The sequence below is a fragment of the Herpailurus yagouaroundi genome, unplaced genomic scaffold, assembly GCF_014898765.1.
Source record: "Herpailurus yagouaroundi ecotype Mexico unplaced genomic scaffold, PumYag 159, whole genome shotgun sequence".
In the NCBI taxonomy this organism is placed as follows: Eukaryota; Metazoa; Chordata; class Mammalia; order Carnivora; family Felidae; genus Herpailurus; species Herpailurus yagouaroundi.
The window spans coordinates 75,880,987-75,905,565 of NW_024412400.1; the positions used below are offsets into that span (position 1 = coordinate 75,880,987).

General features: G+C 39.8%; 1 protein-coding gene across 3 annotated transcripts in view; it reads left to right on the plus strand.

Annotated features, from left to right (window-relative positions):
• Positions 1–91: 91 nt before the first annotated feature.
• Positions 92–24,579, plus strand: part of YEATS2 (YEATS domain containing 2) — a 117,326-nt gene continuing 92,838 nt past the window's right edge. The window contains exons 1-2 of one of the 3 annotated variants that reach the window (XM_040480899.1): positions 92–266; positions 22,433–22,550. In XM_040480899.1, the coding sequence (XP_040336833.1) occupies positions 22,448–22,550 (103 nt within the window). In that variant the 5' untranslated portion in view covers positions 92–266; positions 22,433–22,447. Of the gene's footprint in view, positions 267–354; positions 460–22,432; positions 22,551–24,579 lie in introns of those variants that run through there. The other 2 variants (XM_040480897.1, XM_040480898.1) reach the window with 2 other exon arrangements.

Here is a 24,579-nt window from a genome sequence, read left to right on the forward strand (position 1 = left end):
CCCACATCTCTGCAAGTTCCGCCCCCGGGGCCGCGCGCGCGCGCGCGCCGCCGCCGCGCGCGTCCCGCCCCGCCCCTGCTGCTGACGTGCGGGGCCGAAAGGGAGGGACAGGCGGGCTCCGCCGAGCCTTGTGCTTCCGCGGGCTTTGGGGTCGCTGGGGCCTCGTGGCGGGGCGGCTCCGCGGAGCTTCGCTCGCTTTCGCACCTTCCTCGTGTCCTCTCGCGGCGCCCAGCGGGCCCTGCGCTTCGGCGGGAGACCCGGCAAGGGTGAGTGTTGGCGGGAGCGGGTTCCGGCCGGCCGGGCGCGCGCTCCGCTCTCCCGGGCATTGTCTGGGCGGGGGCGGCGCGGGCACGTGCGCTCCCCTCCCCCACCCGGCTGGCAGCGCGGTCCCGGGCGGAGCGGATGGGGGAGCGAGTGACTGCGGATAGAAGAGGACCGGAGGGGCAGGCTGGTTCCGCGGTGAGTGTGTCTGTCGGAGGAGTCTTCGAAGCGGCAACCTGGAATTTGGCTGTGTGGGGGGTCTTTTTCTAAGGGGCACAGTACTCTCTGCGGGGATGGGGGTCCCTTGAGCCCCAGTGGCCGGAGCTTTCAGGATGTTAAGCTTGGTGGCCTGTGATGGGATCGGAAATGAGATTTGGCTCCGGTACCAGCAAGTTGTGGATCTACCAACAAGAACGGTGAAATCTACCTCCAACCTGTCGCCATCCTTACCGCCCCCCTCCCTTGTGAAGGAGGAGTGGGATTTAAAAAGGTTGGAGGATCTTCCAGGGATATGCCCGAGTTAAAGCACCAGATGTGTGAGACAGTGCGAGGTTAGAGTGGAAAGCTTGGGAAAGTGAGTACTTGGAAGAAAGACTGGTTCGGTGGGTTGTGGCCAGATTGCAGAAGACAGTGAATGAGGTTTAGCTCATAATCTTTTTTTCTGTTGTGAGTGTAATTATGTTATAAAATAGAAAGTAGAGGAGGAAAATATCACCGATAATCCCATAGCCCTGACACATCATTCTTACAGTGTTTGTTTGCTAGTATTTTCATCTAAGCTTATAACAGTTACAGTTAGAGTTTACCTACAATTTTCCATTTTCTTTTTTCCTTAAGGTGTAAAAATGCGATGTAATACACAGTATTCAACAATATCATTTCTTTTTTTTTTAATTTTTTTTTCTTTTTTTTAAATTTTTTTTTTCAACGTTTATTTATTTTGGGGGCAGAAAGAGACAGAGCATGAACGGGGGAGGGGCAGAGAGAGAGGGAGACACAGAATCGGAAACAGGCTCCAGGCTCTGAGCCATCAGCCCAGAGCCTGACGCGGGCTCGAACCCACGGACCGCGAGATCGTGACCTGGCTGAAGTCGGATGCTTAACCGACTGAGCCACCCAGGCGCCCCTATCATTTCCTCTTAATAAGCAAGTATTCATCATAGAAAAGTTTAAAAATACAAGCGAAAGGAGGAAGAGTATTCATAGTTTTACTGCCTAGAGATGTTATTGTATATTTTTGGTTGTGTATATTCTTTTAAAGATAGGAGCAGATAATGCCCTGATTAGGAATTTAGTTTTCATAGGAATCCTTTGAAAGTTTTAAGAAGGCAGGTAGCATAATATGACTGCTATGTGGAGGAAGAGGGCAAGAGTGGGGAGCTGGGAGATCAGTTAGGATGCTGTTTGCAGTACCTTGGACTAGGTCCATGGCAGGGATGAAGAGTAGAAAGATTTGAAAATATTTTGGAGGTAGAATGAACAAGACTTGGAAGTGGATTGATGAGGGAATGGGAGAATTCTTTGCTTTTTAAAAAATATATATATCTAGTTTTTAATTAAGTAAACTCTGTGCCCTACGTGGGGCTTGAACTCATGACCCTGAGAGATCGAGTCGCATGCCCTACCAACTACTCACTGAGCCAGCTGCGTTCCCTGAGAATTCTTTGCTTTTTGGTATTTGTTTTGAGCAACTATGATAAATGGTGGCATTTACTGAGAGGGAGAAGAATGGAACAGAAGTTTGAGGTGGGAAAAATCATGAGATCTATTTTGGGTGTATTAAATGTGAGATGCATATCAGTTGTGGAGTTGGTAGTTGAGGAAGCAATTGGGTGAACAGGTTTTGATCTCGTGGAAGAGAGAGCCAAGAGCTGTTAGATAAAAATTTGGAGTACTCAGTACATAGATGATATCGAAAGGTATAGACTGTATGAGATCACCAAGGTAAAAAGTATAGATAGAGAAGTGAAAATTGGCACTTGGTCCCCCCAATACTTCAAGATGTAGTAGAGGAAGAAGATTGAACACAGGACGGAAGAAATAGCCAGTGAGGTTGGTGGTGGGGGGGGGGGGAGGTAGGTAGGGGAGCAAAAGACTGGTGTGATGGAAACCAAGAAAAATAAGTTCACAGAAGACAGAGAATTGGTCCATCCTTGCTTCTGAGATGTTTAATTGGTTTTGGAGGTTGTTGGTTTGGTCACTGGTATTACTTTTTTTTTTTTTTTTTTTTTTTTTAAATTTTTAAGTAATCTCCACACTCAGCGTGGGGCTTGACTCACAACCCAGAGATCAAGAGTCTCATGCTTCACTGACTGAACCAGCCAGGCACCCCTGGTCGTTGGTATTATTATTATTTTTTAAACGTTTATTTGTTTTTGAGAGAGAGCATACATATTGCAAGCGGGGGACGGTCAAAGAGAGGGGGACAGGATCCCAAGCTGGCTCTGCACTGACAGCAGCGAGCCCGGTGTGGGGCTGGAACTGACAAACCACAAGATCATGACCTGAGCTGAAGTCAGATATGTTCAACCGACTGAGCCACCCACACCCCCCACTTTGTCATTGGTATTATTATCCAGTGTTCTAGAAGTAGGAGGTGGACACTAGATTGGAATAATTGATTGCGGCTTGAGTAAGTGAAGATAATGAGTGTGAATTACAAAAACCTGGGCCTTCTTCAAGATGCCTTATTTCCATCTCCACAACTAAATTCGATAGGTGAGGGGCGCCTGGGCGGCGCAGTCGGTTGAGCGTCCGACTTCAGCCAGGTCACGATCTCGCGGTCCGTGAGTTCGAGCCCCGCGTCAGGCTCTGGGCTGATGGCTCAGAGCCTAGAGCCTGTTTCCGATTCTGTGTCTCCCTCTCTTTCTGCCCCTCCCCCATTCATGCTCTGTCTCTCTCTGTCCCAAAAAAAATAAATAAACGTTGAAAAAAAAAATTAAAAAAATAAATAAATAAAAAATAAATTCGATAGGTGAAAAATGGTGTCTTGTTTAGTATTTCATTCCTTGATTACTAGTGTGTTTGAAAAATTTTTCACATATATTGGTCATTGGTGAATTTCTGTTTCTGTCCTGTGTGTATCTTTTTGTGTTTATCACTTTTGGGAATTGATTGTCAAGAGTTCTTTTAGATACTGAAAACATGTAGTTTTACGTAGAGCTTGCAGAATTTCCCCCTTAAGTATTTTTCCTTTCTGGGAATAAATGAGTTTATTATATATGCTCCATCAGGAGAGACATCTCTGATCCCAAGTTAATACATGGTTAACTTCTATATATGCTTTTTTTTTTCAATTGTAAAATACACATAGCCTAAAATTTACTACCTTAACCATTTTTAAGTGTGCAGTTCAGTGGTATTAAATCCATTTGTAACAGTGTGCAACTATCACCACCATCCATCTCCATCACTCTTTTCATCTTGTAAAACTGAAAATCTATACCCATTAAACAATAACTCCCCATTCCTCCTTTCTTCTAGTCCCTATAGCAGCCGCCATTCTTTCTGTCTTTGTGATTGATTTTGACTACATTAAGTACCTCATGTAAGTAGAATCATACAGTATTTGTCTTTTTCTGATGGGTTTATTTCACTTAGCGTAATGCCCTCAAGATTCATCCATGTTGTAGCATATGTCAGAATTTCCTTCCTTTAAAAAAAAATTACATATTTTAATTAGTTAAATCATTTTTATTTTTTTTAAGTAGCCTCCATGCTCAGCATTGGAGCCCAATATGGGGCTGAACTCAGGACCCCTGAGATCAAGAGCTGGCCACTTAACTGACTGAGGCCACTCAGGTTCCCCTATTTTAACTAATTTTTATTCCAGTTGACATACAGTGTTATATTAGTTTCAGGTGTAGGATATAGTGATTCAACAATTCCATACATCACCGTGCTCATCAGGACTAGTGACTCCTTAATCCCTATCACCTACTTCACTCATCCCCTCACCTCCTCCCCTCTGGTAACCATCAGTTTGTTCTGTATAGTTAAGGGTCTGTTTCTTGGTTTGTCTCTCTCTTCCTCTCTTCCCCTTTGCTCATTTGTTTCTTAACAGTTTCACATGAGTGAAATCATAGGGTATTTGCCTTTCTTTGGCTTATTTCACTTAGCATAATAACCTCCAGGTCCATCCATGTCCTTGCAAATGGAAAGATTTTATTCTTTTTTATGGCTGAATAATATTCCATTGTGTTTATATATATCACATTTTCTTCATTCATCAGTGGACATGGGCTGCTTCCATATCTTGGCTATTATAAATAATTCTTCTATAAACATAGGGGCACGTGTTTCCCTTTGAATCAGTTTTTCTTTTAGTAAAGAACTTCCCTTTTTTAAGGCTGAATAATATTCCAGTGTATGTCTATATCCCATTTTATTTCCCCATTCATCTGTCGATGAACACTTGGGTTGCTTCCATCTTTTGGCTCTTATAAATAATGCTGCTAAGAACATGGGTATACAGATACCTCTTCAAGGTCCTGCTTTTAGTTCTTTTGGTTTGTATATACGAGGGGTGGAATTGTTGGATCATACAGTAATGCTATTGTTAGTTTTTTGTCGAACTGCCGCACTTTTCCATAGTGGCTTGCACGTATATTCATATATTCCCACCAACATTGTACAAGGGTTCCAGTTTCTTCACATTCTTGCTGACACTTGTTTTCTGGGGTTTTTTTGTTTGTTTGTTTGTTTGTTTGTTTTTGATAGCCATCCTAATGGGTGTGAGGTAATAATCTCACTGAGGTTTTGATTTGTACTTTTTTCCCTAATATTAGTGATGTTGAGCATCTTTTCATGTGCTTATTGGGCATTTGTATACCTTTGGAGAAATGTTTATTCAAATCTTGTCTATTTTAAGTCAAGTTTTTGTTGCTTTGAGTTTTACTAGTTCTCTCTATATATTCTGGATATTGATCCCTTATTGAATGTATGATTTGCAAATATTTTAGCTTTCTGTGAATTGTCTTTTTACTCTGTTGATAGTGTCTTTTGATGCACAAAATTTTTAAATTTTCATGAAGCCCAGTTTGTCTTTTTTTTTTTTTTTTAAACCTGTGCTTTTGGTGTCATATCTAAGAAATCTTTGGCAATCCAATGTTGTGAAGCTTTTAACAGTTCTGTTGTTTTAAGTCTTATATTTAAACCTTTGATCCATTCTGAGTTAATTTTTGTATGTGTTGTTAAGGGTCTGACTTCATTCTTTCATGTGTAGATATTCAGTTTTCCCAGCACCATTTGTGGAAAAGACTATTCTTTCTCCATAGAATGGTCTTGGTACGCTTGTCAAAAATCATTTGACCATGTATGCAAGGCTTTGTTTCTGGGCTCTCTTCTCCATTGGTCTGTTTATTTCTGTTTATGGCAGTACCAAACTGTTTTGATTACTGTAGCTTCTAGTAAGTTTTGAAATCAGGAGTGACTTCTTCAGTTTTGTTCAAGATTGTTTTGGTCAGGGTCCCTTGAAATTCCATATGAATTTCAGGATGGGTTTTTCTATTTCTGCGGAAAATGTCACTGGGATTGTGATAGGGATTGCATTGAATCTGTAGATGGCTTTGGGTAGTACTGAGTTTGAAACAGTATTTTTCAATCCATAAACATGAGATATGTTTCCATTCAGTTGTGTTGTATTTAATTTCTTTCAGCAATGTTTTGTAGTTTTCATTGTATTACTCTTCGACTTCCTTGGTTAATTCCTAAGTACAGTTGGCCCTTGAACAACATGGGTTTGAATTGTGCAGATCCACTTATATGTGGACTTCTTTGGATACAGTATAGTACTGTAAATGTGTTTTCCCTTCATGATTTTCTTAGTTTTTTCTCTATTTTATTGTGAGAATACAGCATATAATACTTATACAAAATATTTGTTAATTGTTAATGTTATCGGTAAGGCTTCTGGTCAACAGTTGGCTGTTAGTAGTTAAGTTTTGGGGGAGCCAAAAGTTATACATGGATTTGACTGTGTGGGGGTTGGTGCCCCCAATGCCTGCATTGTTCAAGGGTCAACTGTATTTTATTCATTTTGATGCTGTTATAAATGGAATTGTTTTTGTAATTTACTTTGCAGATTTTTTAGTGAGTATAGAAATGCAGCTGATTTTTGTGTGTTGACTTAGTATCCTGATGTTTTGCTGAATTAATTTATTACAGTTTTTTTGTGTGGAATATTTAGGGTTTTTACATATAAGATCATATCCCTCCATATTAAAACCCTTCGTATTCATTCATTGGATGCACTATAATTTGCCATCGACTACTACCAATTTTTTATTATAAAATATACAGGAAGAGGAGAACTAACACTTAAACTATAGATCTGTAAGTGCAGCTCACATATGAGAGTAAATTGAGAGCAGTTTCTTAGGATAGATTTCTCAGAAAGAGGATTCTCTTATTTAACCAGAGATTTTTATTTGAATTTTCACTGCCAATCCTTAAATTCACCCCCATCTCCCTACCTTTAATCCTGGCCCCCTTTTATCCTGTTTTCCACACTGCTACCAAGTGGTGGCTGCTACCAAGTGGTGGGTACATTTTTCCCTCAGAAAACAAGGCTTATGAAGCAAATTGTGCCTGTAACATTTGTTTTGTGGGAGTTAGGAAAAAAAAGTTTCTGAAGGCTGGAGTGCATTTCATGGATGAGTTGGAATTTAATTGGATTTCTTGAAAGTCGAATAGCATTTCAGTAAGCAAGAGAGAAGGTAGAGGTGAATATGAATCCATTGAAAGGTAATTGTGAGATGTTCAGGCATGCGAACTTTGATGACTGCAGACAAAGAGAGGTAGAACTAGTTCTCCAGCCAAGGATTGTTTATTCTGTTTATCTGAAGAACGAACTGTGGGGGTGCATGGGGATGGGGGAGATGTGTTATGTGTTGGTAATAAAGGCTGAGGGTGAGGAGAATGCCAAGGGGAGTTACTCTTGATTTGTATGTTTTTAGTCATTGAGTTAATGAATACATTGGTGATTGTTCTCTATTTTGTTTATAAAAAATTAGTTTGAGGGTACATATATTTTTTAAAATTGACATATTCACTTAATGTAAAATTCACCATTTTAAAGTGTATAATTTAATGGTTTTTAGTATATTTACAAGGTTGTGCAACCATTACTACCATCTAATTCCAAAGTATTTCCATCACCCCAGAAAGAAACACCGTACCTATTAGCAGTCAGTCCTTGCTCCCTCTCCCCTCATCCCCTGGCAACCACACTGAGTCTATGGATTTGCCTGTTTATGTACATTCATATAAATAGAATCATATAACACATTGCCTTTAGTATTTGGCTTCTTTCACTTAACATGATATATTCAGTCTGTCTGTGATATAGCATGTGTCAGTCAGTACCTCATTATTTTGCTTAGTAATACTCTCCTGTCTGAATATACCCCATTATGTTTGTCCAGGCATCAATCCATGGATATTGGGTCGTTTATACTTTTTCGCTATTGTGAATAATGCTATTATGAACATTTAGGTGTAACTTTTTGTGTGAACATGTGTTTCCAGTTCTCTTGGATATATACCTAAGAATGGAGTTGCTAGGTCATATAGTAAATCTGTTTAACTTAAAAAAAAATTTTTTTTTAAGTTTATTTATTTTTAGAGAGAGAGTGCAGGAGGAGCAGGGAGAATCCCAAGCAGGGCATGGAGCCCCATGTGGGGCTGGAACTCATGAACCATGAGATGACCTGAGCTGAAATCAAGAGTGGACATCTGACTGACTGAGCCACCAAGGCACCCCACTTTTTTTTTTTTTTTTTTTTAAGTTTAGGTTTTATTGTTTTTGTTTTGAGTTATCTCTACACCCGATGTGGGGCTCAAACTCATGACCTGAAATCAAGAGTTGCATGTCCTTCCAGGTGAGCCTGCCAGACACCCCAGTTCTGTTTAACTTCTTCAGGAACTGCCAAACTTTTCCACAGCAGCTGTACCATTTTACATTTCCACCCACAGTGAATGAGGGATCTCATTGTTTATACTTTATGTGTGTTTCTGGCAGACTGTATTCGAAAGTTGTATGTTTTTAAAGTGTCATTGAGGTACAATTGGAATCTACAGACTGCACAAAATGTGTAATTTAGGAAGGTTCAACTTATTTATACACCTGTGAAACCATCACCACAATCAAGATCGTAAACATGTATCATCCCACAAATTTTCTTTTTTAAATGTTTATTTGTTTATTTTGAGAGACAGGGAGAGTGTGTGTGTGAGCAGGGGAGCTTCCTAATGCATGATGTGAGCATTAGTCTTCCTAATGTTGATTACCCAACTGATGGCTCTGCCCCTTTGTAAATGCACATATAGCATGCATTCATGTACTTGGGGAAGGATAATCTGTAAATAGATTTTTGTTTAAGGTTAACCTATATTGGGTTTGTCTTTTTTTTTTTTTTTTTAACGTTTTATTTATTTTTGAGACAGGGAGAGACAGAGCATGAACAGGGGAGGGTCAGAGAGAGGGAGACACAGAATCTGAAACAGGCTCCAGGCTCTGAGCTGTCAGCACAGAGCCTGATGCGGGGCTTGAACTCACGGACCGCGAGATCATGACCTGAGCCGAAGTCGGCCGCTTAACCAACTGAGCCACCCAGGCGCCCCTGGGTTTGTCTTTTTTAAGATTTAATTTTTTAATTTTTTTTTTTTTACATTTATTTATTTTTTGAGAGACAGAGACTAGAGCACAAGTGGGGGCGGGGCAGAAAGAGAATGAGACACAGAATCAGAAGCAGTCTCCAGGCTCCAAGCTGTCAGCACAGAGCCCAACACAGGGCTCAAACTCACAAACCGTGAGATCATGACCTGAGCGGAAGCCGGACGCTTAACTGACTGAGCCACCCAGGTGCCCCAAGATTTTATTTTGTTTAAGTAATTTCTACACCCATTGTGGGGCTTGAACCTACAATTCCAATATCAAGAATTGTATGCTCCACTGACTGAGCCAGTGAGGTATGCCATCATTGTTATTTTTTTTTTAATGTTTTTATTTATTTTTGAGACAGAGAGAGACAGAGTATGAGCAGGGGAGGGGCAGAGAGAGAGGAAGACACAGAATCTGAAGCAGGCTCCAGGTTCTGAGCTGTCAGCACAGAGCCCGATGCGGGGCTCGAACTCATGGACTGTGAGATCATGACCTGAGCTGAAGTCGGACACCCAACCGACTGAGCCACCCAGGCGCCCCATCATTGTTATTTTTTATAATGACTTTTGAGATCTAATTCACATACTGTAAAATTCACTGTTTACAGTGTAAAACTCTGTGTTTTTTCTTTTAGTAGATTGACGAAGTTGTGCAGCCATCATTATATCTGGTTCCAGAAAATTTTTATCAGTAGGTAGATTTTTATAAATAGATAGTTTTTTAGACTAGAGAGTGTTGATTTGAAGAAAAAACCAGTTTCTAAAAAATGTCCCCTTTTTAAGTTGCTTGTTTCCTTTTAAGAATCTCAGCTTCACATGGAAAAGCATGAGACTTATCCCCATAGAATGTGTTGTCGTTGTCCATTTGAAAACTCCAGTGAAAAATCCCTACTTAGTGAAGTGTGCAAGATTTGGCTCAGTTTATGTATTCTCAGTGACTGTGTCCAAGAGTTTGACACAATCTTGATCTGGTCCAGTCCCTTCCTTTTTCAACCTGGAATTGTAGACCAGCTTTGTTTCCTTTTGCTTCTTTTGGAAAAAAAAACTTTTAGGGCTTCACAATTGAAACAGGATTCTCATATGAAATCAGCTATCATTTCAGACTATTCCAGTGATCTTTGTCTGAAAGTGACACCAGGGAAGTCATTGGAAGGTTATGTACCCTCCCTTGTTTCTTTCTCTCTCTCTTTTTTTTTTTTTTTTTAAGTTTATGTATTCAAGCAGTCTCCAACCAACTGTGTACTCGAACCCATGACTCTGAGATCACGAGTTACATGCTTCTCCAACTGGGCCAACCAGGTACCCCTATATGGTGTCTCCCTTCTGTCAACTTAAGAATTTGCTTTAAGTATCTCAAAACCTTTAAACAGCTCATGTAGGTCACTCTGTCCAGAGAAAGTGTATGTTGAAGTCCTGGAGTAAAGGAAGGGTAAAGCTTCCTAAGGCCAGCTTTCCAGTTGTTGCACTAATGGATAGAAGCAGTGGCATGGATACTTTAGAATAGTTGTTTTATTCTAGATTTTCTTTCATGTTGCTTTGCACATTGGAGACCAAGTATTAGCCTGCATGAATCCTGGGGCTGACCTTTATAGCAACTTATATGGTCTTTAGCAATTTCATTTATTAATGGAAAGTATGTGTTTTTGACCTGGAAATATATAATACTTAAATAATATAATTTTTTTTGAGCTCAGCTATCTAGCTTTTCCATTTTGCTCAGCTCTTTACATGTCATACTGGGAGATATCCCTGGGCACAAGATCATGTTCCAGGGACTTTTTTTCTTTCTTTTTTTTTTTTTTTTTTAAATAGGCTTCGTGCCGAGTGTGAGAGCCCAACACAGCGCTTGAACTCATGATCCTGAAATCAAGACCTGAACTGAGATCAAGAGTCAGATGCTTAACTCACTGAGCCAGCCAGGTGACCCTTATACTGGGAATAGCCCATGCCAGTATGATGCGATGAACTGACCTCCCATCAGCTCCCCACCATTCTGGTCCAGTGTAAAATTGTGATCGTTTTTACTTAAAAGACCTTCCCTCCTGCCCCCATACCAGATGAGTTGAAGAAACAGTAATTATGTTGACCAAGAAATGAGAGTGTATTCAAATGGTCTTGTGTAAAAGATCTTAGAACAATTAGGATACAGAATTTTTGTCAGTACCAACTTAAAATCAGAACCGAATCTTCTCTCTTTTAGATTTCCCTTGATCTGAGTCTTTCGTATAAGCTACTTCAGATTGCTTGTATTGTGAGAAAAAAAAAAAAAGCATGATTTTGGGGAGAAAATTATTTGTGTATATTTTCAGTTACCTTTGTCAGTGAGAGATGACAGTTCTATGACTAAACTTCAGAAGAAAAAATTTAAGTTGACATTGAAATATATTTTGATTTTTAAGTTTATTTTTTTAGCACCCAACATGGGGATCGAACTCATGACCCCAAGATATGAGTTGCATGCTCTTCTAACTGAGCCAGCCAGATGCCCCTTTATTTTGATTTTTTTGATAAGACTTCTTTATGCAAATGATTTTTCTCAGTATAACCTTTTTTTTTTTTTTTTTTTTTTTTTAATTTTAGAATCTTAAGCAGGCTCCATGCTCAGTGCAGAGCCTGATGAGGTGCCCTATCCCACAACCCTGGGATCATGACCTGAGGCAAAATCAGGAGTTGGGTGTTCAACTGACTGAGCCACCCAGGTGCTCCTAAAAGCTGCTATATTTAATTCCCAATATATAATTTATGAAATGGATCATATATATTTGGATTACTGAAAGTTAGTGGCATTAATATATTCCTAAAGGTTCAACATTAGACATGTGCATTGCAAATCACCTTGCTTCTGAATCTCCTAAATACTTTGTTTATTGCTGGTAATGAAAGCTTCTAGGGGTGCCTGGGTAGCTCAGCTAAGCGTCTCACTTTTGATTTTGGCTCAGGTCATGATCTCACAGGTTCATGAGATCCAGCCCTGCCTTGGGCTCTACACTTATAGCGTGGAACCTGTTTGGGATTGTCTCTCTCCCTCTCTCTGCCCCAACCCTTGGCTCATGTGGGTGTTCATGAGCACTCTCTCTCAAACGTTAAAAAAAAAAAAAAAAAAAAAATAAGTCGGGGCGCCTGGGTGGCTCAGTCGGTTGAGCATCTGGCTTCGGCTCAGGTCATGATCTCACGGTTGGTGAGTTCGAGCCCGATGTCGAGCCCCATGTCGGGCCCTGTGTTGACAGCTCAGAGCCTGGAGCCTGCTGTGGATTCTGTGTCTCTCTCTCTGCCCCTCCCCTGCTCATGCTCTTCCCTATCTCGAAAGTAAATAAACACTAAAAAAAAATTTAAAAAAATAATAAGTCTAGTTATTTTTCTATTTTTTATTTTTATTTATTTTTTTCAACATTTATTTATTTTTGGGACAGAGAGAGACAGAGCAGGAACGGGGGAGGGGCAGAGAGAGAGGGAGACACAGAATCGGAAACAGGCTCCAGGCTCTGAGCCATCAGCCCAGAGCCTGATGCAGGGCTCGAACTCACGGACCGTGAGATGGTGACCTGGCTGAAGTCGGATGCTTAACCAACTGCGCCACCCAGGCGCCCCATATTTTTCTATTTTTTAAATACCCTGCTGGATTGGATTTGTGTCTGTGTTCACAAATGAAAACTGGTCTGTCATTTTTTGCTGCTGATGCCTTTGACCACATCTTCTTAGGTTTAGAAATATTATGTTCTCTTTGTTGCTAACTTTAAAATACTCTTATTTTAATTTTCTCTTTGAGCCATGAGTTATTTAGAAGAGTATCTTGTTGGGGCGCCTGGGTGGCTCAGTTGGTTAAGCATCCAACTCGGGTTCGGATCAAGTCATGATCTCATGATTCGTGAGTGCATGCCCCACACTGGGCTCAGTGCTGGCAGCGCGGAGCCCACTTAGGATTCTCTCTTTCCCTCTCTCTGTCCCTCTCCTGATTGTGCGCTCACTCATTCTCGCTCTCTCTCTCTCTCTCTCTCAAAAAAATAAACAAACTTAGAAGAGTATCTTGTTCTCCATATCATAGTGAGTTCTTGTTAATGATTTCCTATTTAATTTTGTTAGGATCAGAGAATATGGCTGTAACATTTCCATGTTTTTAACATTTATTCATTTTTGAGAGACAGAGCATGAGCGGGGAAGGGGCAGAGGGAGGGGGAGACACAGAATCTGAAGCAGGCTCCAGGCTCTGAGCTGTCAGCACAGAGCCCAATGTGGGGCTTGAACTCATGAACTGTGAGATCATGACCTGAGCTGAAGTCGGACACTCAACTGACTGAGCCACCCAGGTGCCCCATAACATTTCCATGTTTTGTAATAATTGTGACTTTCTTTATGTTCTATCTTATGATTCAATTTCAATGAATTTTTACAGATATTTTAAACAGTATTCTCTGTTGTGTTCAGAACTGTATGTAGCTGTTAAATCTGGCTTGTAAATTGCATTATCTGTATACTCTGTATTTTTATCTGTTGTTTTCTTGATCTTTTAAATTTCTGAGAGACATGTGTTCTGATTATTTTGTAATGATTGTGATTTTTCTTAAATTGTCCTTGTACTTCAGGTTTATTTTGTATGTTTTGATGTTTGATGTCTAGTTTATGACATTTTTGTGATTGTGTTCTTTAGTAGTAACATAATCTTTATTATATTAAATGTTTTTTTGCCTTAAATGATCCTATTTGTTATTAACCATGCCATGCCAGCTATCTCTTCATCTGGATGTGATTGCGTATAATAAATTTGCACATCCCTTTATTTTTAAAATTTAGCTATAATACCTTTGGAAATGTAGCATTATCAAATAGATTTGTAAGTATTAGGCAAGAGTGATAAAAGTTACTGAAGGCTGGTAGGTATGTTCCCTTGGGTATTCATATTTTGGCATATATTTAAGTTATACCTTTATTTATTTAGCAAATAATTTATTGTGAGCTTCCAGGAACTTTGGAAGGAGAACATGGGGAAAGCTGTGTTGAATAGTATGATTAAGGAAGGCCTTTGATAAGGTGGGTATTTGAGCCTGAGATCTAGTGAAGCTAACCCGGGGAAAGAGCATTCCAGGTAGAGGGAGCCTGAAATCCAAAAACCCTAAGGAGGGGCACCTGGCTGGCTCAGTCAGTAGAGCATATGATTATTTCAGGGTTGTGAGTTCAAGCCCCATGTTGGGTGTAGAGCTTACTTAAAAAGAAGCCTGGGTGGCTCAGTTGGTTAAGCGTCCCACTTAGGCTCAGGTCATGATTTCATGATTGGTGAGTTCGAGCCCCGTGTTGGGCTCTGTGCTGACACTGTGGAGCCTGGAGCCTGCTTCAGATTCTGTGTCTCCCTCTCTCTCTGCCCCTCCCCCCTCATGCTCTGTCTCTGTCTCTCTCTCTCTCTCTCTCTCTCTCTCTCTCTCTCTGTCTCTCTCTCTTAAAAATAAACGTAAAAAAATTAAAAAAACAAACAAAACCAAAACCAAAAACCCTAAGAAAAGATGGAGGTGTATTTGAGGAACAGAAAGAAAACCAGTGTGTCTTGATGCTAATGGTGAAGGATGGTGAGGGAGGTAGGGCCCAATTCATGTAAGATCTTGTAGGTCATGGTAAGGAGTGTGATTTTATTCTAAGTGTTGTGGGAAGCCACTGGAAGGTTTTGAGCAGGGGATGACATGATTAGATAAATATTTTTATAGCCCTTTTGTAAATTGAGCTGTAATTTATATACAGTGAAATGCACAGATTTTAAGTATACAGTTGGGTGAATTTTCACATTGCTTATGCCCATGCAACCCATACTCTTATTAAGATAAAAAATTTTCTCTTACACCAGGAAGTTCCTTTATTACTCCACCCAGTCAGTCCCCACCACCAGCACCTGAACAGCTACTCTCTTTTCTTTCACCATAGATTAGTTTGTTCTAGAACTTCGTATAAGTGGAATCATTCACATATGTACTCTTGTATCTGGCTTCTTTTACTTGCCAAGATGATTTTGAGATTCATTTCTGTTCTTGCTTAGATCAGGAGTTCATTGGGTATACACAATTTGTTTATCCATTCTCCTTTTTTTTTTTTTTTTTTTAAGTAATCTATATGCCCAACATGGGGCTTGAAATCACAGCCCCAAGATTAAGAGTTGCATGCTGTATTGGGCCACCTGGGTGGCTCAGTCAGTTGAGCATCCGACTTCGGCTCAGGTCATGATCTCGCGGTCTGTGAGTTTGAGCCCCGTGTCGGGCTCTGTGCTGGCAGCTTAGAGCCTCGGGCCTGCTTCAGATTCTGTGTCTCCCTCTGTCTCTGCCCTTCCCCTGCTTATTCTCTGTCTCTGTCTCTGTCTGTCAAAAATAAATAAACATTAAAAAAAAAAAGTTGCATGCTGTATTGATTGAGCCAGCCAGGTGCCCCTCCAATTTTTTTTCCCCGTTTTGTTTTTTACAGACATTTTCAAATGTTTCTTTGGCTAATAGAGAAGAATGGATTGTAGATTCTCTCTTTCAGATATTTAATAAAGAAACATTGGTTGTCTTGTTTACAAAGGGGAAAACATTTTGTTTGAAATGAAGAATTTAGAAAGGATAGGGCCAAAGAATGATAAAGTCATTATTAACATCTTAGAAACATCTGTCTGTATGGAATCAGGTAGAAAATGATTGTACTGCTCCTCCCTGGCTCCCCTTTTAAATCAGATGTGAAAAGTTGGCCTTGAGTGAGCACAAAATTCAGGGTTCTGATGAGATTCAAATGCATGAGGATCATAGAATTTTATATTGAGAAGATACCTCACAAAGTACATTGCAGATTTTTCAAGGACCTTATTTATAAGATTTTACTCCTTTCCCCAGAATTGGCCACATCTTGTAAAATTATTTGCAAGACAGGATTGTAGGACTGGGTATACTCTGACATAAGAACTAAGATCTTTTACTAAGAATTTCTGGTGACTGTATTACATAATTGTATTTTTAATTATACAGTTTAATTTTAAAATTATTTTTTCTTTCATATTTAAAGATAGAACATTACCAGGTTTAGTTTTGCTTTTGGTCTTTAACTTTTTTCAAGAACTCAGACTTGTTATTTGAACAGGTATGATAGGGTAGTATTGCTTTCTTACATTGTATGTAGGGGAAAATATGTATTTTATTTTTAAGTTTAAATTGACAACATTTACTTTGTGTGTGTGTGTGTGTGTATATATATATGTATATATATTTTTAAGTTTATTTTGAAAGAGAGTGTGTGTGTAGAAGTGGGGGAGGGGTAAAGAGAGAGGGAGAGAGAGAATCTCAAGCAGTCTCTGTGCTGTCAGTGTAGACCCTGACGTGGGGCTTGATCTCATGAACCCTGAGATCATGACTTGAGCTGAAATCAAGAGTTGGGTGCTTAACCGATTGAGCCACCTAGATCCCCACTTTTTTTTTTTTTTTTTTAAATGTAAGCTTTACCCTCAATGTGGGGCTTGAACTCAACCCCAGGATCATGAGTCACATGTTCTACCAACTGAGCCAGCCAGGTGCCCCAACAATGTTTACCTTTTTCTTTTTAATCCAAAATGTGTTTATTGCTGAGGTACCAGGGTGGCTCAGTCGGTTAAGTGTCTGACTCTTTTTTTTTTTTTTTTTTTTTTTTTGTTGTGACCCTTTTTCTAAGGTTTATTTATTTTGAGAGAGAGAACACACATGGGAAGGGCAGAGAGAGAATCCCAAGCAGCAGCTGCACTGTCAGTGCAGAGCCCGACGTGGGACTCAAACTCACAAACCTCAAGATGATGACCTGAGCTGAAATCAACAGGTGGATGCTTAAGTGACTGAGCCACCCAGGCACCCCTAGATTTCTGACTCTTGATCTCAGCTCAGGTCATGATCTCACGGTTGGGAGTTCAAGCTCTGCATTGGGCTTTGCACTGGGTGTAGAGCCTACTTAAGAACAAAACAAAACAAAACGTGATTATTGGGATTGTGTTCCACTCATCTTGGTTCAGGCTGCTTTTAGTGCTGCTTCCATCTGAAGGAGCAACTTCCTGTAACCTTGCTCTTCCTCCTGTAGGCTTGCAAAGGACAGTGGAGCAGCCAACACACAAAACCTACCGTTTGTGCATGGCTAAGAGGATGGTGATTTTGTAGCATGCTTGGCACTTCACATCCATGACATAGGAGTTGGGGCTCTGAACCAGGCGTTTCTTGTGCTTCCTCCTCTCTTCCAGGAGTGATGAGTAGAGGAGGTCCTTTGTGAGGAGTATGTTCTTATGGAGAGGTCCTCCCCGCTGGAAAGACGTTCACTTTTTATAATGAGTCTGTTTCAGTGAGATAAAAATTCTAAATTAGAGGAATCAGCATTATGTATGTTTCTCTATGTTTCTGTGTTTGGCGTTGGTCCCATGGTATGGAGAAAATCTTTTCTCAAAGTCAAATTATAAACAGTAACAGATTTTTTTTTTTTTTACCAGTTCACATTTACCATCTCCTTATTCTTTTAGTTTCATATGATTCAAAACCAGAGAAAATTAGTAGGACATTTTGTTTCTAAGTTGAATCTGAGAATATCTAGCAACTGTTCATAATTTTCTTTTCATAAATCTCAAAGTCAGACAGGAATCCAAAACTTAATATGACCATGGGTCATTTGTTACACATTCCATTCATGTATTATTACATCATGGTGAGAGCATGCCTCAGCACTTGTGCCTAGCTTAGCTAGTGTATACTTGAATGTGGCATGTGTATACTTTAGTATTGTTCTTGCTAGACAGAAGCAGACCTGAATTATTAAAAAGTGCCCAGTGTGGACCTAAATCTTCCTAAACATGTTTATTGGAGGCCCAAATTTATGCCCAAATATGACAGGAAAAGCTTTCTTACATGGGCTGCATGAAATATGAATAACCTTGGCAGCACAGGTTAACTCATTGGGGGTTTCTTCCTTACCCACCCCAACCTCTCTACAAATTCTTCTCTTTTTTCCCTTCTGTTTCCCCAGTTTTAGAGCAAAAGTGAAAGAGTTTTGCTTTATCACTTAAGTGAAGGTGAAATAAAACATTGTTTTCTTCAAGGATCCCCAGCCTTTCTGGGGAGGAGCCGCTATTACTCTTGGGAAGTAGGAGGAGAATATTCAGATTATGAAGTCCATAGAATGGATGAGTGAAGATGATGCTGGACTCACTCATCTTTACAGAATAATCCCATAAGGCTCTGGCAAGCTGTAGGAGACAGGTGGTCACCAAGGAAATGGTGTGGTGCAGAAACAGATTTGGAGATCTGCTGGGATGTGTCTGTCTGTGCTTCTAGGTTTATTGGAGAATAGGAGGTGTGTTTTTTCCTGTCTGCATTAAAGAAGAAAGAATGAGGTTTATTGATTTTTAGGAATGTATTCTTTTTTTTTTAGAATGTATTCTTTTTTTATTAAAAATTTTTTTAATGTTTATTTTTAAGAGAGAGAGAGAGAGAGAGCGTGTGTGTGTGTGCACAGGCAGAGGAAGGGCAGAGAGGGTGGGGAAGACACAGAATCTGAAGCAGGCTCCAGGCTCCGAGCTGTCAGCACAGAGCCGGACATGGGGCTTGAACTCAGGAACTGCGAGATCATGACCTGAGCTGAAGTCGGACGCTTAACCGACTGAGCTCCACCCAGGCACCCCTAAAACAATTTTTTAAATGTTTTTATTCATTTTAGAGAGAGAGAGAGCATGAGCAAGGGAGGGAGAGAAAGGGAGGGAGACACAGAATCTGAAGCAGGCTTCAGGCTCTGAGCTATCAGCACAGAGCGTGACTGAGGCCCGAACTCAAGAACCTCGAGATCGTGACCTGAGTGGAAGTCGGCTACTCAACTGACTGAGCCACCCAGGTGCCCCTAGAATGCATTCTTCAGGTAGTGACCCAAGATTTTTTTCAGGTTGTCTAAAACTAGTTGCAGACCAAATGCGACCTTCTTCTTACTTTTCAAAGAAATGTTTTATTATTATTATTTTGTTTTATTTTTTCTTAGTAAGTTCTACACCCAAAGTGGGGCTTGAACTCACAACCCCGAAATCAAGAGTTGCATGCTTTGCCATCTGAGCCAGCCAGGTGCCCCATTATGTGTCACTTTTTATAAACTTTTTTTTTTAATTTTGTTAATGTTTATTTGTGTTTTGAGATAGTGACAGAGTGCAAGCAGGGGAGGGGCAGAGATAGAGGGAGACCCAGAATCCAAAGCAGGCTCCAGGCCCTGAGCTGTCAGCAGAGAGCCTGATGTGGGGCTCACGAACTGTGAGATCATGACCTGAACTGAAGTCAGAGGCTTAAACCAACTGAACCACCATGTCCCCCTGTAAGCTTTAAAAACAGAAAATAATAGTTGGATTCAGGTCCTCTATAAAAGTAAAGATTCATTTATAGCCTAAATTAAAGCAGTTATGTAATGATAGTGAACAAACATTAAATGGCTTGATTCAGGATATTTATAAATGCTAAAGATTTTTGAACATTTTTAAGCTTAGTGATATTACACAAGGTAGCAATTACAGGAAAAATGATCTCTTAGATCTAGGTTTTAAATATATATCATTACATAATGGGTCTCTCTCCCATCTGATTGAAGTAAGCCTGTCTCTGGGATGGATGAAAGAACTGGACTAAAGAAACTTTTTTTTTTTTTAGGAAAATATTTTTAAGTAATCTTTACACCCAATGTGGAACTCAAACCCACAACCCTGAGATTAAGAGTTAAATGCTCCACTGACTGAGCCAGCCAGGCACCCCTAAGCCAAGAAACTTTTAAATTGTTATTTCTGTTTTAACTGAGTCAAAATTTTTGGGTTAATATTTTATTTTTATTAATTTTACTTTGAAACTTTTTATTACCTCAAGGCACCTGGATGGCTCAGTCAGTTGAGCATCCAACTCTTGATTTTGGCTCAGATTGTGATCCCAGCGCTGTGGGATCGAGTCCCACCTCAGGCTCTGTGCTGAGTGTGGAGCCTGCTTGGAATTCTCTCTCCCTTTGCCCCTTTCCCCTGCTCACACTCTCTGTGTAAAATAAACAAAACAAAAAACACACTCTTTTTATTGCCTCAATAAATACATATTGTGTATTTTTCTTTTGGTTAGGTAAATAACCATTAGCAGTAGAACACAGGTCTGGAAATCAGGGAGCTCTTTCTTTTCTGTGTCATGGATTGGCTCTATGACATGGCAACTCATGTAACCACCCTAGACCTGTTTTTTTTTATCTGTATACTGTATCAGTAGGCCCTTGCTGCCCAGTAAGGGAGTCACTAGGCACAGGTGGTACTAAGCCTTTGAAGGGTGGCTAGTCCAAACTGAGATGTGCTAGAAGTGTAAAATACACACTGGATTTTAAAGACTTAGCACAAAGATAAGAATGTAAAACTTGGGTACATTGGTTAAGCAAAAATATTATTAGAATTAATTTCACCCATTTCTTTTTCCCTTTATTTATTTATTTTTAAAAATTTTTTTTTCAACTTTTTTTTTTTATTTATTTTTGGGACAGAGAGAGACAGAGCATGAACAGGGGAGGGGCAGAGAGAGAGGGAGACACAGAATCGGAAACAGGCTCCAGGCTCTGAGCCATCAGCCCAGAGCCCGACGCGGGGCTCGAACTCACGGACCGCGAGATCGTGACCTGGCTGAAGTCGGACACTTAACCGACTGCGCCACCCAGGCGCCCCCCCCCTTTTTTTTTTTAAAGTAATCTCTTTGAGCCCAATGTGGGGCTCAAACTCACGACCCCGGAATCAAGAGTTGCATGCTTTACTGACTGAGCCAGCTAGGCTCCCCTCTTTTTCATTAAAAAAAAAAAAATTTTTTTAACTTTATTTATTTTGAGAGAGTGAGTGAGCAGGGGAGGGGCAGAGAGAGAAGGAGAGAGAATCCCAAGCAGACTCCTCGCCTGCAGCACAGAGCCCGATGTGGGGCTTGAACTCACAAACCATGAGATCATGACCTGAGCCGAAACCAAGAGACTTGGTTGACGCTTAACCAACTGAGCCACCCAGGTGCCCCTCTTTTTCCTTTTTTTAAAGTGACTGCTAGAGAATTTTAAATTCCATACATGGCTCACATTATATATCTTTTGGACAGTGCTGATGTGGACAGCATTTCCTAAATCAATTCATGAAATATTAATAAATGCTCAATGAAACACAGTTTAGAAGGGGAACAGGGTCCAGTAGAACTTTTTGCAGTGATATAAATGTTCTGTATTTGCACTGTCCAATATTGTAGCTCTAAACTACTGACGGCTATTGAGCACTTGAAATGTGGCTAGTTCTGAAATTGAAAAATTGAAATGTGAAGAAAGGAACTGAATTTTGAATTAACTTTATTTTTTTATGTTTATTATCTTGAGAGGGAGGGAGGGACTGAGCGGTGGTGGGGAGGTGGGGGGAGGGTGGGCAAAGAGAGAGAGTGAGAGAGAACAAGAGAGGAAGGGGCAGAGAGAAGGAGAAACAGAATCCCAAGCAGGCTCTGCACCCTCAACACAGAGCCCTATGTGGGGCTTGAACCCACAAACTATGAGATCATGACCTGAGCCGAGATCAAGAGTTGGACACTTAACTGACTGAGCCACTGAGGCACCCCTAACTTTATTTTTTTAATTTTTAAAAGTTTACTTAACACCAAATAGCAACATATGGGTAGTTGCTAATGTATTGGGACAGTGCAGACCTGGAAGATTTATGGGATTGTTTTACTCAAAGACCTGTGTACATGGGACTTGTTTACCTGATTGCAAACTTGCTGTCTTAATATAAGTCTGTGTTTATTATGAATAATGATAAATGATCAATATTATTGAGTACCTGTTATGTAGCAGGCACGTTTAAGTAGCAGAAAGAGGATTTGTATGATAAATTATTTATTGAGAGCTTAACTATATATATTGCTCATTTTTTTAAGTTTAAGAAATTTTTTATTTTATTATTTTTTGAGAGAGACATACACACAGAGTGTGAGTGGGGGAGGGGCAGAGAGAGACGGAGACAGAGAATGTGAAGCAGACTCCAGGCTTTGAGCTGTCAGCACAGAGCCCGGCGAGGGGCTCAGACCCACAAACTGTGAGATCATGACCTGAGCCGAGGTCAGATGCTTAACTGACTGAGCCACACAGGTGCCTCTCATTTTGTAATATGGTGGCTGCATTGTGAATTCCAAGATGCTATTTGGGCTTTAACCATGTTGTCATCAGAGTCTGGTTTCTTTCCTTTCGTTATGAGTGCCCTTCATTGAAAGACTGGCCCCTTTTGAAAAGCCTGAGTAGTGTGCTGCCTTGTTAAAGGATTTTCTCTTGAAAGGCAAACCTACGCTTTCTAACAGATGATGATGACTTTTTTCCTTAAAGTGAACCTTTGAAGGTAGTTAATGCTTTTGGCTTTAACAGGGATATGTACGTGTTTACAGAGACTTATGAATTATCAGAATTATGTAATATTTATTCCCTTTATATATGTGTATACATATATTTATAAGTACTAGCATCAAACAGTGTTACTTGTTTATTTATTATTACTTCACAGTGAAGAACGAATGTCATGATGTCTGGAATCAAGCGGACAATCAAAGAAACCGACCCTGATTATGAGGATGTATCTGTGGCCCTTCCAAATAAGCGGCATAAAGCAATTGAGAATTCAGGTAGAAATTCACCTCCCTTAGGAAATTATTTATTTCTTTGTTGAGATCTGCCTCCCTATAAGATTTACAGAAACTAAAACAAAATGCATTTCCACTGCTGTATATAATTTGAAGAGGGATTAGTTAAGTGCTCTGTTAATAGCAATACACCATTTGTGACATAAGAGGCCAGGAAGACAATCAGGTAGACAGTGAAGTGTCAGTAATGAGACTGGCTGTAAGTTTAGTTATCGTTGTGTGTTAGGTATAACCATAAAGTCCTATAATATGTATACTGCAGTGTGGTAGATGATTATAGGTGGTACATTGGGTTAAGTTTTTTATTGTAATTGTTGCATATTATTTTAATGTCTATTGGAAAGATGATGGTCTCACCAAACTTGTAATTTTGTGACTACTTTTGCTTAGGATGAGGCTAAAATAATGTAAAAATATTATTTAATTATGTTAATTAGGTGTTTCATAGGGTTCTCAGATGTGGTGTAAGGTAACTTAAAGGTGGTATACGAATGATATACATTTGAGAAATAGTGATCTAGTTTAACTCCTGCACTTAGTTGCTAGTAGTTAAGGGGCATTAAACTACTTGCCCATATGGTTGAAGAGCAAATCATCAACTGTGTGTAGCTACCCAGAATGTTTTAAGCTCTCTCAGAAAAAGTTGCTAAATTTGAGTTATTTTATTTTATTTTAATTTTTTTAAATGTTTATTTTTGAGAGTGAGAGCGTGAGTGGGGGAGGGGCAGAGAAAGAGGGGGACAGAGGATCCAAAGTAGGCTCTATGCTGACAGCAGAGAGCCCTATGCGGGCCCAAACTCACAAACCACAAGATCATCACCTGAGCCAAAGTCGGATGCTTAACCAGTTGAGCCACCCAGGTGCCCCTGAATTTGAGTTCTTAAATTATTGCTGAAATTCATTACCGTTAACATTTACAGCTGTGTAAAGAAGCAGCCAAGTCATAAAGTGTTGTAGCTCCACAAAGATTAGTGCTGCTAGAATTGAAGTAGTGAAAGAAAATTCCTGTCTCTCTCAGTGCAGTCAAGTCATATGTACCACAGAAAGTCTTTGTGGACCAAAAATTATCAAATTGAATTCCAAATAATGAAACCATTTCATTCACTGCAACCTTTCCCCTCATTCAGTTGTAATTTTATTTATAAGGAAAAGTCATTTCCTTTCCGTAATAAGCCAAATAAATGTGAAACCTATATCCATTACTCAAATGCATCACATGGCATAACTTTTTTTTTTTTAAAGAAAACTAAGAGTAGGAAAAACTGATTGTTTTAGTAAACATCATAATTTCAGTTTAAATCTAGTGTAAGTTCCCAGATACTCAGCCTAAGCAGGGATGGTTTTTTCTTACTGTAAGACAGTTTGCTACTCTTCTTTTTGATGTCCATACTCTCTGCCTAATCCCAAGCCATGTTTTTATTTTTTCAGAATTTTTCTCAAAGTAGATTTGGTAGGATGCTTCCCTTTGCTTATATTGTTTTGTTTGTTGTTTGTGTTTTTATTTATTCCATGAAAGGGATAATTTAGAAGCGTTTCTTTCTGAGGAGCTTATGATAAAATAGCCTTCAGTGATCACAGTTTCTGACTTTTCAGCCTTCCCTAAGAGTATCTGCTGGTTTCTACAGACGAGGACATATATATAATAATACTAGAAAATACTTTTCTTTTTCATGATGAGAAATATCAGTCATTTGCTTCCATGCAGACATATCCACAAGAATGCTCTCTTATTCCATTACTAGTATACATTGAAGTTTAATGGCAACATTGAAGTTGCCATATAATGGCATGTTTTACGATGAGAAAGTGATATGGCCATCAGAGTATCCAAATTTTCTCTGCAATTTTTCATATACTTCAAAGCATGGGTGAACATCATTTTTTCATGTTATAAACACAGAATCCTTTTGCAAAATTCCAGGTTTTTTTTTCTTTTTAAAGATTTTATTTTGAAGTAATCTCTCCACCCAAAGTGGGGCTTGAACATAATTACAACCCCAAGGTCAAGAGT